The following is a 12,967-nucleotide window of genomic DNA, read 5'->3' on the forward strand; positions in this document are numbered from 1 at the left end:
TTTCTTCAACTCTAAAACAAAGTGGAGGCCAGTGGTTACAGTCCCTTCCAGCTCTGTCTGAGATTTGTTTCTATATCACTGCAACCCCACATGAAGCAGTGTCTTGCTACACATGGGAAAAACTCAATCAATGGTTATAAATTTAGTAAAAGCAGACACAAAACACAAAGCTGTCCCACTACATTCTAGCCAATGAAATGCAGAAATATTACTCCATTTCTTCTCACATTCAAAAACTGTCCTGATGAAAACATCCCCACCTACAAGTGAGAGGGACTGATGGCCTCCAAGGATCCAAAGGCATATAAGGGCATTCAAGTGGAATCAGCAGTTTAAGTAGCTGAATGTTGGGACTTCCCTGGTGGCGCAGCGGTTAAGAATCCCCCTGCCAATGCAGGGGACATGGGTTTGAGCCCTGGTCCAAGAAGATCCCACATGCTGCGGAGCAACTAAGCCCGTGTGCCACAACTACTGAGCCTGCGCTCTAGAGCCCGCGAGCCACAGCTACTGAGCCCGTGTGCCTAGAGCCCGTGCTCTGAAACAAGAGAAGCCACCCCAATGAGAAGCCCATGCACCGCAATGGTAGCTCCCACTTGCTACAACTAGAGAAAGCCTGCGCGCAGCAATGAAGACCCAACGCAGCCAGAAATAAATTAATAAAAAAAAAAAGAAGAAGAAGAAGCCAAATGTTGCAGTCCAACCATAATCCTGGATTGAACCCAGTTGCCAATTCTGGGTCAGTTTCTCCCTTTTATCTCTACACCAGGAAATATATGAAGAATCCTGCTTAAGGTCAAGCTAAAAAGCAATACTCCTAGATACCACCAGGAAAAACTCTCATTCATCTTGAACCCGACCCGGGCACTGCTCCCATTCCAACAGAAAAAACGTCCATGTGTGAGCTTGAGAAGACCTTTTTCTCTGACTGTAATGTCTATCAAGGATCCAGCTAGAAAAAAAGCCTGGAGTGCAAGAGTCACTATGTTACTCCTATGTTCATTCTCCAACGTCCCAAGCTTCCAACAGACTATACCTGAAATAAAGGGCTCAGATCACTTAAGAGAAAAACTGCCCGCCTCAAGCTCTGAGGTGGTTGTCAACTGAGGGCACAATGTTTGAAAATGCATGCATGTGTGCCTGCGTGTACACATGCATGTGCCTGATTGTCACAATAACTGAGGGTGCAGGGTAGAGGGGGACTGCTGGCATCTATGGAGCAGAAGCCAAGAATGTGAAATCTCCAGCAATACGAGGTAAAGTCCCAGAGAAGGAAGAAACCACCAAAACACCATCAATATTCTTGTTGAGAAAAGCTGCCCTAAAATTCTTGAATCCTTCCATAGGACTGCTGTTCAGGCCCTAACCCTTTTTTTTTTTTTTTTTTTTTTTTTTTTTGCGGTACGCGGGCCTCTCACTGCCGTGGCCTCTCCCGTTGCAGAGCACAGGCTCCGGACGCGCAGGCTCAGCGGCCATGGCTCTGCGGCATGTGGGATCTTCCCGGATCGGGGCACGAACCTGTGTCCCCTGCATCGGCAGGCGGACTCTCAACCACTGCGCCACCTGGGAAGCACGGCCCTAACCCTTTTTATTAATTTTTAAATTTTTATTGACGTATATAGCTAATTTACAATATTATATTCATTTCAGGTGTACAACATAATGATTCAAAACTTTTATGGCTTATACTCCATTTAAAGTTGTTATAAAATATTGGCTATATTCCCTGTGTCGTACAATATATCCTTGTAGCTTATTTATTTTATACATAGTAGTTGGTATCTCTTAATCCCCAACCTCTATCTTACCCCTCCCCCCCTTCCCTCTCCCCACTGGAAACCACTAGTTTATTCTTTATATCTGTGAGTCAGTTTCTGTTTTGTATATACATTCATTTTATTTTTTAGATTCCACATATAAGTGATAACATACAGTATTTGTCTTTCTCTAACTTATTACACTAAGCATAATACCCTCCAGGTCCACCCATGTTGTCGCAAATGGCAAAATTTCATTTTTTATAGTTGAGGAGTATTCCATTGTTGTGTGCAAGTGTATGTATATATATATATGTATGTGTGTGTGTCTGTGTGTGTGTGTGTATATCTCACATCTTATCTGTTCATCTGTTGTTAAGACATTTAGGTTGCGTCCATATCTTGGCAATTGTAAATAATGCTGCTATGAACATTAGGGTGCACGTTACCTTTTTGAATTAAGAGTTTTTTCTTTCTTTTTCTTTGGCTATATACCCAGGAGTGGAACTGCTGGATCATATAGTAGTTTTATTTTTAGTTTTTTGAGGAACCTCCATGCTGTTTTCCATAGTGGCTGCACCAATTTACATTCCCACCAACAGCATACAAGGGGTCTCTTTTCTCCACATCCTCACCAACATTTGTTGTTTGTGGTCTTTTTGATAAAAGCCATTCTCACAAGTGTAAAGTGATACCTCACTGTGGTTTTGATTTGCACTTCTCTGATGACTAGGGATATTGAGCATTTTTTCACATGCCTGTTGGTCATGTGTATGTCTTCTTTGAAAAAATGTCTATTCAGGCCTTCTGCCCAATTTTTTTTTAATAAATAAATTTATTTATTTATTTTATTTATTTTGTTTTTGGCTGCGCTGGATCTTCATTGCTGTGCGCAGGCTTTCTCTAGTTGTGGCGACCGGGGGCTACTCTTCATTGCAGTGCGTGGGCTTCTCATTGTGGTGGCTTCTCTTGTTGTGGAGCACGAGCTCCAGGTGTGCAGGCTTCACTAGTTGTGGCTTGCGGGCTCTGGAGTGCAGGCTCAGTAGTTGTGGTGCATGGGCTTAGCTACTCTGCAGCATGTGGGATCTTCCCCGACCAGGGCTTGAACCCGTGTCCCCTGCATTGGCTGGCGGATTCTTAACCACTACGCCACCAGAGAAGTCCCCGGCCCATTTTTTTTTTTTTTTTTTTGCGGTACGCGGGCCTCTCACTGTCGTGGCTTCTCCCGTTGCGGAGCACAGGCTCCGGAAGCGCAGGCTCAGCGGCCATGGCTCACGGGCTCAGCTGCTCCACGGCATGTGGGATCTTCCCGGACCGCGGCACGAACCCGTGTCCCCTGCATCGGCAGGCAGACTCTCAACCACTGCACCACCAGGGAAGCCCCTGCCCAATTTTTAATCAGGTTGTTTGTTCTTCTGATATTGAGTTGTAGAAACTGTTTACATATTGGGGGTATTAACCCCTTATTGTTTATATCACTTGCAAATATTTTCTCATTCAGTATGTTGTCTTCTCATTTTGTGGATGCTTTCCTTTGCTGTGCAAAAGCTTTTAATTGGGTCCCATTTGCTTATTATGCTTGTTTTCTTTTCCCTTAGGAGATATACCCAAAAAATACTGCTATGATTTATGTCAGAGTTTTCTGCCTATATTTTCTTCTAGGTGTTTTACGGTTTCCAGTCTTAAACTTAGGGCTTTAATCCATTTTGAGTTTATTTTTGTATATGGTATGAGAAAATGTTCTAATGTCACTCTTTTACAAGTAGCTGTCCAGTTTTCCCAGCACCAATTTTCATTGAAGAGACTGTCTTTTGTCCATTGTATATTCTTGTCTCTCTTGCTATAGATTAACTGATCATAAGTACATGGGTCACACCCTAACATTCTTGACCATTAATTCCCTCACATACAGAGGGTGACTAAAGTCTGCAACACACTACATGAAACAGGATTCCTGGAGCCCATACCTGCGTTAATCCAAGCAAGACCTTCTCAAGATGAAGACAAGTCAGAAAAGGGCAGCCAACTCTAGCACCATCACATATAAGAGGCATAAACTTATTCCTACTGCTCCTCTTCCTAAAGCCTTATAACATCAATTAACCTGACATAGTACTTTAGACTTTTTGAAGCATTTACACAATGATTTTCAATCTACAAACACTTCTGCACATGTGCCCAGCAGAATGAACTTGCCAAGATAGCAATTCTATCACTTCCACATCTAAAATCTTCCTCTCAAAAGAGTCAAATATTCTCAAAATAAGATAAAAACTAATTCTGGGATAACTGTGAACATTTCTTACTAGACAAAGAATAACCATATGCCATTTAAAAAACTAAAACCTAATTAGCAGGTTAATATCCTAACTACAAAATATAGAAGGATCATACAGATAAGAATGCTGTTGACAAAGGATTAATCTCTAAAATATATAAACAGCTTATGCAGCTCAATATTAAAAAAACAAACAACCCTGTCAAAAAATGGGCAGAGGGCTTCCCTGGTGGCACAGGAGTTAAGAATCTGCCTGCCAATACAGGGGACATGGGTTTCAGACCTGGTCCGGGAAGATCCCACATGCCGTGGAGCAACTAAGCCCATGCACCACAACTACTGAGCCTGCACTCTATAGAGCCCTCAAGCCACAACTACTGAAGCCCGAGTGCCTTGAGCCTGTGCTCCACAAGAGAAGCCACCACAACGAGAAGCCCGCACACCACAATGAAGAGTAGCCCCTGCTCGCCACAACTAGAGAAAGTCGGAGCACAGCAACGGAGACCCAACACAGCCAAAAATAAAAATAAATAAATAAAATAAATTTATATTTAAAAAAAGGGCAGAAGACCTAAATAGACATTTCTCCAAAGAAGACATACAGCTGGCCAACAAATACATGAAAAGCTGCTCGACATCACTAATTATTAGAGAAATGCAAATCAAAACTACAATGAGGTATCACCTCACACCTGTTAGAATGGGCATCATCAGAAAATCTACAAACAACAAAAGCTGGAGAGGGTGTGGAGAAAAGGGAACCCTCTTGCACTGTTGGTGGGAATGTAAATTGATACAGCCACTATGGAGAACTGTATGGAGGTTCCTTAAAGAACTAAAAATAGAATTACCATATGACCCAGCAATCCCACCACTGGCCATATACCCAGAGAAAACCATAATAATTCAAAAAGACACATGCACCCACTATTGCATGCACACACACACATGCAATAATTCATTGCAGCACTATTTACGAGAGCCAGCTCATGGAAGCAACCTAAATGCCCATTGATGGACGAATGGATAAAGATGTGGTATATATATACAATGGAATATTACTCAGCCATAAAAAGGAACGAAATTGGGTCATTTGTAGAGACGTGGATGGACCTAGAGACTGTCATACAGAGTAAAGTAAGTCAGAAAGAGAAAAACAAATATGGTATATTAACGCATATATGTGGAACCTAGAAAAATGGTACAGGTGAACTGGTTTGCAAGGCAGAAATAGAGACACAGATGTAGAGAACAATCATATGGACACCAAGGGGGGAAAGTGGGGTGGAGTGGGGTGGGGTGGGGTGGGGGGGATGTGCTGAGATGAGTTGGGAGATTGGGATTGACATGTATACACCAATATGTATAAAGTAAAGAACTAATAAGAACCTGCTGTATAAAAAATAAAATAAAATTCAAGGGCTTCCCTGGTGGTGCAGTGGTTGAGAGTCTGCCTGCCGATGCAGGGGACATGGGTTCGTGCCCCGGTCCGGGAGGATCCCACATGCCGCGGAGCGGCTGGGCCCGTGAGCCATGGCCGCTGGGCCTGCGCATCCGGAGCCTGTGCTCCGCAGCGGGAGGGGCCGCAACAGTGAGAGGCCCGTGTACTGCTAAGACAGAAAAAAAATAAAATAAAATAAAATTCCAAAAAAAAAAGAAGAATGCTGTTAACCCGAGATGTACACTTGGCCAAACCCAAGGAATTCTGCAAGCATTTTAAAGCATTTTCTAAAGGGCTGTAACCCTATTGGAAAAATAAAATAGTAATACGAGGAGGAATGAATAAAAAATCCAGTCAGAAAAAAACTCCCACATTTTTCCTTTGTTTGTTTCCATGTGTCTCAAATTGAGTTTCATATTCTGCTTTTATGATTTCGGGAGTTTGAATATGTAAACTCAAGTTTATAATATTATAGCTATTTTCTCAACCCTGGTAACTACTATTCCACCCCACCCCCCAAATTAGGCTTCTCCAAGTGCTTCTTCCTCTCATCTGGCAGCAAATTGCAGCCCAAGCCTCATCTTGTCTGCTTCATTGTGATCCACCAAGCCTACCTGTGAAGTCAGCAGTATACCTCTGACCATTACTTTGGGAATTGGTGAGAAAGATAAAAGCAGCTATGGCAACAGGAGTTAGCCTGGTACTATCACTTAGGCTTTGGGGTCTTGCTGAAAATAATTCCACAGGAGATTTTCCTGTGAAAATCCTATCCACTTAAGCCTTTCCCCAAATCACCCTTGCAAATCCTTTCTAACACTCTCTTACTGAGTGGCTTCATGGTTCCCTGCGGTGGAGGTTCACCCTAGCTGCAAGGAGCAATTTTATCTATTATAGGTGAGTGAGTCCTTGAAAGTCAAAATATGGGAAATAAGAGTTGTCTAAAATTAAAAACCTCAAACTCTGCACACGTTATCACTCTGCCTATCACCATCCTTCCCAAAGCAACCCCTCTCAAAATATCCACTTTCTTGAATTGTTTTTGGTACTCTCCTGGTTTTCCTCTGACCTCCCTGCTCCCCCTGTAGCAGATCTTCCTGCACCATAAATGTAGGTGTTCTCCAAGGTTCTGTTCTTAACCCCCCTGTCAATATCAATGGTTCTTACCCATTTTTGGCTCACAATGTTCCCTCCGAAAATGTAATGAAATCTATGGACTGCTCCCCTACACCACCCTCCCACATCATGCTCAGAAAATATACACCTAATGATATTTTTGCAATTTTAGGGAAGGTTTATGGAACCCAAGAGTGACTTCTCTACCCTCTCTCCATGGTAATAGAACAATTTTAATAATCCCTTATACATATGTGAATCCTAAACCACTAACTTCAATCTTTACCCCCTCTCAAACTTCAACTGATTGAAAGCACAAAACTAAACATTTTCTCTTTAAATGTTTTTTTGTTTCAAACGTTTTTCTGGCAAGCTTCTCTTATTTAGCTTTTCTGTATGGCTCTGTACATAACCTGAGTTTGTAACACTAAACCGGGAAAATATACCTACCCATCCTGGTTCCCAAACCCACATTTCAATTAAGGTTATACTACCTCTCCTTCTTTAAATAATTTAGTAAAAATATGAGTGTTGTAATGTTGTTAATGATTAAAACATAGGCTGGGGAATTCCCTGGCAGTTCAGTGGTTAGGACTCCGAGCTTCCAATGCAGGGGGCATGGATTCGATCCCCGGTCGGGGAACTAACATCCTGCAAGCTGTGTGGTGCGGCAAAAAAAAAAGCAAAAAACATAGGCTAGCAATCTTATTCCTGTGCTTATTAGGCCCAGGGAATTCAGAGAGGTTGAATGGACTGCCCCTAGTTTGAGTGTTAGCCCATAGCACAGGGAAATTCCCACCCCACCAATCAAGCTACAGAATAATTTACAAAACCTCTACTGCTTTTTTCACAGATGACCCACTGCCTCAGCAAATGTTTCTATACTATAGCCCCAAGTCAGTTAACTCGGAAATGGCCTAACTTTTTAGCATCTGTTAGTTAACGCTAACAGTTAAACGCTTAGTTAAACGCTCATGAATACCAACAGCAGCCAAGAGAAAAAGCACTTCTAACCCACAGATACATATTAAAAAGATTATTTTAGAATATAAACAGTTGTGGTATACCTTTCCTACTGAATACATTTAAATCATTTCACTGATGGTAAAATTTCAATACATCAAAACTTAATTTACTCTTGAGAATCCAACATGAACTCCTCCCTCCCCAAACTCTTCAGATATTATCCAAAGATAGTGCTAACTATTTAAGTAATTTTCCTTTTAAACTGAGGGAAGTCCCAGGGAGTGCCAAGAGCATTGGAAAAGGCTTTGGATTCATTATCACTACTACTATTTCTGAACAAGTAAGATACTGCTAACTTGAAATATTTCCCAAGATGTATACAGCTACCTTCTCAGCACTTGCATTTTACAGATGGGAAAACAAAGGCACAGATAAGAGAATCATTTGCCAAATATTACAAAGTTCAGAGAAGAATACTGTTCCTGATTCCCAATTTTGGTTCTGAAAGCTAAGCAAAGAAAAACACTAATTATAAAAAGAAAAGAAAGCAAGACTCTACTTAAATACTTTAAGTCATGAGGAAACAGGAAGACAGAAAGGCACGTATCAAGAGTAGGTTAAATTACTACTCAACATTATTCTCACCTTCAAAAGAGGGTAAATAAATTCAAGAAGCAGGAGATTATGATGATCAATTCAGTTTAAAATTCAGCAACATTTGCTGGGGCAAAACACTATGATGGTTTGTATGGTTATGGGGTATGAAATGAATTCCTCTAAATGGAAGACTCTTTCTAATCCAAGTGACAACGATGACAGTTCTCTTAAACCAAGACAGTTCTCTTAAACCTGAGAGACTAGGAAAAGGAAGTTTTGTAGGAGCTTGCCACCACTATTTACTTTTGAAAGCCTTCTTTATAACAAGCAACCTTCAACAAAAGAGGAAATGAAAGCTTGGCCTCAACCACCATGGTATTATATCGTTCCTTAAAACTCATGTTTAAACCTTTGCCTATGTCCTTTATAAATAAATACTTCTCCTAGTACTTAAGACTTTCTTGATCTAGAGCCATCTTCTCTTTCAATTAATCCAAGATGTGTTTCTGTCCAGGGTAAATTCACCCAGCCATTATGACATTTCTTGTCTATTCACCCAGGGTGAGGTGAAAACAGAGCAGCTGGACCTACATCTGATCTTTTCTCACATGTTAATCAGAATCACTTTCCAGGGCTTCCCTGGTGGTGCAGTGGTTAAGAATCAGCCTGCCAATGCAGGGGACACGGGTTCAAGCCCTGGTCCGGGAAGATCCCACATGGCGCAGAGCAACTAATGCTGTGAGCCACAACTACTGAGCCCATGTGCCACAACTACTGAAGCCCGCATGCCTACAGCCCGTGCTCTGCAACAAGAGAAGCCACCGCAATGAGAAGCCTGTGCACCACAATGAAAGAGTAGCCCCTGCTCGCCGCAACTAGAGAAAGCCTGCGCACAGCAACAAAGACCCAAAGCAGCCAAAAATAAATAAATAAATAAATTTATTTAAAAAAAAAAAAAAAGATTCACTTCCCACCTGTAGGCCCTGTTTTTTCTCACTTGCCATTCCTCTGACATCATGCTATTTGTGCTCTTCTGTTCTAATCATATCCACAATATCCAATCATGGATTGATATTTTATCCATGCCTTTAATTGTTCTGGTTAAATTTACTGATAAAATTTCCCCTTCATTCACTTATAACGATCTTCTAAGTCATTCTACATAAAAATACTCTCCTACTCATGTCATATTCAATTTTTCTTGCTACTGAATTCTTTTCAGAAGGCTACTTTGCAAAGACCAAACATTTATTGGGTTGGCCAAAACGTTTGTTCAGGGCTTTCATAAAATCTTATGGAAAAACCCGAATGAACGTTTTGGCCAACCTAATACATCCTGAAATATACCACCGAACATACTTCCCTGCCCTTTCTTATAGGAAATACATCTTTAGATTCTATCCCCTAAAAAGAAAGTGTTTGTCTTATTCCTATCTTTAGCCAAGTACGAGTTTAAATACTTCTACATATGCCTTTAGCCTAGCAGACAACACCTAGGTTTTCACTATCCTGTATCCTGAATGATGCCCAGACCATCATTCTTTCCTCTGAGGCCTCTGACTTAAAAGACAACATAAAAACGGGGGGAAAAAATCAAGAAGCAGTGGCATATCCATATGGCAAGAGGCCTAAAGAAACAGACTCCTCTGAAGATTTACCAGAAAAGAAATGTGGAAGTGGGAAAAGGAATAGAAAAGGGAAGAAGTCATGAACAGATAGGAGGGAATGGAAAGGAGAATAAGGCAATCTCCTCCCCCAAAGAACTAAAGGGGAAAACCAGCAGTGAGAGATTCTAGGACATGTGGAGCCATATAACCAGAACTAAGAGATAGTTCACATCCACCCAGAAACTTACCGTGTTGCATTTTGTGCCACACACCACTTGCCTATGATTCAGCCACTGAGATGCAAACACTTTATTAAGTGTCCCCAAGTGAAACTCTCTCTCCTTCAGGAGGCTGGGAAGTTGCTGTGCTGCATAACCATGCAACACTCGAGAGTAGTTGGTTTCATTCTGTAGCCTGACTTCTCGGTTCTTCAGGTAGTACACTAAGGATCTCTTCACTGGGGGGAGTCTTTTCCTTTTGTGAAGTGAGTGATCCCAGCCAAACTGTGGAAAGCAAAATTAGAAATCACTGCTTTGGCTACCTTTGTCAGAATAAGGGATCCTACTGTATTAGAGAAATCACTAAGAACTCAACCTGCAGGATTTACATACAACAGAAATACAAATACAATGGAACAGGAAAGTCAAGCTAGAAGTCCAGTTTAACTCTTCCAACATTGAAAAGATGCTGCTCATAGTGATACCTATGGAAAACAAGGGCTGAAAAGGAAAGGAATGTAAGCAGAAAAGAGTATGAAAGGTTTACTAAGGCCTTTTATAAGTGAAGGAAATCAGGTACCTTAAAGCTATCCTTGATAGAGAAGGGAGTGAAGGGCCGAGAGATTAACATACAGACCTCGGCTGCATCTCTAACGGACCCCCTTCTCCCTCTCAGCCTGTACTCCCCGCGAAGCATGGACGGTGCAACCCAAGGAGCCCAACTGGGGTCCCAGGTCTTTCAGGGATGCCCTATCAGTGGCCGCCTTCCTGTCACCAGGTCTGCGCTCCAAGCAGTTACAGCATTCCAAAAATCAAACACCAACGGGGTGGGAGGCACGGGAAATCTGAGTCTGAAGGGACCCAGAGAGCAGGACAGGAGTGATACCTGGAACCTGCTGTTTCATCTAGGGGTCCAAGTGCCAAAAGGCCCAGCTCAGAGCTTGGGTATCCAAAGGGAGGCTCATTCCTATACGAGAGACGCAATCATTTCCCCTTCCCCGGGCCACAGGAAGGCGGACTTCACGGTCTCTCCCGGTATTTTACGGGAGGTTTTGTTCCCGATTCTCCTCGACTTCGGTTTCCCTTCCTCAGAAACCCAGTTTGTTTTCTCCTCAAGCCCCGTTCCCGGCTGCAGGCCTCCCCGGAATATGTCTCGTTTTCACGTTCCCCTTTAGTTCCTCACCCCTGCTGCCTATCTGCTTTTCAGTGAACTCCTGCTGGCCCAGCCCGGATCCTATTGACCACGGCTCCGCTCTTCACCCGCCCCCCGTCCCCCCAAGACCTTGGACCTCGTTCCGGTTCCCTGATTTGCGAACCCTATCCTCTGGGTGCCTCGGCCTTATCACCCGGGGCCCGGCCTCTCAGCCCTCACCTGTGGGCCCTGAGCGTCGCTCCCAGCTCCCGGCGAGGCGGGCGCTTTCCGCTTCCTGCTAACTGCTTTCCGGGCCATAGTGGGCAGCGCCGCCGCGGCCCCGCAGCCACATGGGGCGGGGGAAGCGAGCGGGAGCAAGGCGGCAGGTCATATACTGGGCCCCGGGGCCACGCACCGTAGTGCGCCCGGTCCAGAAAATGGCCCGGACCCCGGGCGGCAGTAGAAAAACAGGGAGGCAGGGAGGGAGGGAGGACCGGGGCCGGGAAAGGGAAGGGGAAGGGGAAGGGGAGACAGGAACCCGAAGCTTTCCGACGACCAAGTCTGGAAAGGACGGCGAGCGGCTGGAACCAAAACACCCTCTCCCTTTCGCCCGCGCTCCGTCATCCTCGCGCAGCCGCACTTCGTAGCGCGTCGCCACGGAGATGCAGTGCGGACAGAAGGATTGGGTTTAGGGCTCGCTGTAGAGTTCCCGGCAGTTGCTCAGCGGCCTCCAGCCCTTTTTCAAGGGCCATTTGACTGCCGCTGGAGGTGGGCGACCTGGGGGCAAAGGAATCTGGGTTCTGGCCCCCGACCTCGGAGCCCCACCCTCCCATCCTCAGGCACCCGGAAGTGAGGGCGATTACCCTCGCTCGGGGAAGGAATCCCTCCCAACACGCCTTTACCCCGCAGTCACCGCTGGTTATCTCAAACAAGCGCTGCATGTTTCCCCAAACCTATGAAGCCGAGCCCTGGCGCCAAGGGCTGGACACTGTGGAGAGGGGGCATTAACTTCCTTTTCCCAATCCGCAAGGTGGTGTCCGACTCGAAATCCACGCTGGGCACAGTCAGCCCAGGTCCCCCCAACACCAGACCCAGGGCCTCAGGCCACCCTCTCCCCACTCCTGGGGAGCTCTCAGGCTTCATTTTCCACTCAGTCTTCTCCCTCTGCTGGCCTCCTCCTCGCCCCGCCTGACCCTCTGTGTTGCCCTAATCGCAGCAGCCTCTCAGTTACCTCTTCCTTAGCTGCAGCGTGGTACCTCGCCTCCCTTTAGAGTCCCGTGACCTGCCGGCCACACAGTCTTTTGTGCTCTATGAAATAGGCCTCCCTCCGTAATTTATGTTTCTTACGTCTTCCATGCAGTCCTAAGGTGAGGACTAGAACAGGGGACTGCTACTGCCTGCCTCTTCCTTGGGGCCCAGATTACGTCTCCATAGGGCAGATTGGGTGAAATTCTGAACCACAAAGAGAGGAGCCTTTAACTTGTCAGTCCAGTTAGGACAGTCATTGGTCACCAGACAAGGGGGCTTCTTCAGGATCACCCTTGCCTCCATTTTCAGAAGATTCTGTACGGATTTGTGTGCCAGCTCCCACCTTTCCTCAGGCAAAGAAATCCTCTGAGGAAGCAGGAAGCTCTTCCTTGGGGCTGATGGCCCTCAGGCTGTAGTGCCCAGTTACCCGATGATCCCTTCAGGCTTCAAGCCTCATACCTCCAGGGAGCTCTGTTGGCCCATCTGAAGTTCTGCCTACGAGGAGATTTGGATTTGTTTTCCAATCGGAACCAAAGACCAGATTGAGACAGTGTCCTCCGCCATCCCAAGTCAGCACTGCCACTGACCCCTAATGCCACCTTGGGAAAGGCAG

The 12,967-nt window shown here is 44.7% G+C and overlaps 1 protein-coding gene across 1 annotated transcript in view; it reads right to left on the bottom strand.

The window, feature by feature from the left end:
- The window catches only part of DCAF12 (DDB1 and CUL4 associated factor 12), a 41,334-nt gene extending 29,487 nt beyond the window's left edge, over positions 1-11,847 (bottom strand). Inside the window, exons 1-2 of the mRNA XM_060014900.1 lie at positions 11,347-11,847; positions 10,005-10,259 (exon numbers count right to left, since the gene is read on the bottom strand). Of these exons, the coding sequence (XP_059870883.1) occupies positions 10,005-10,259; positions 11,347-11,424 (333 nt within the window). The 5' untranslated portion in view covers positions 11,425-11,847. The remainder of the gene's footprint in view (positions 1-10,004; positions 10,260-11,346) is intronic.
- Between the last annotated feature and the right edge of the window lie 1,120 nt (positions 11,848-12,967).

This window comes from Delphinus delphis, chromosome 6, assembly GCF_949987515.2.
Source record: "Delphinus delphis chromosome 6, mDelDel1.2, whole genome shotgun sequence".
NCBI lineage: Eukaryota > Metazoa > Chordata > Mammalia > Artiodactyla > Delphinidae > Delphinus > Delphinus delphis.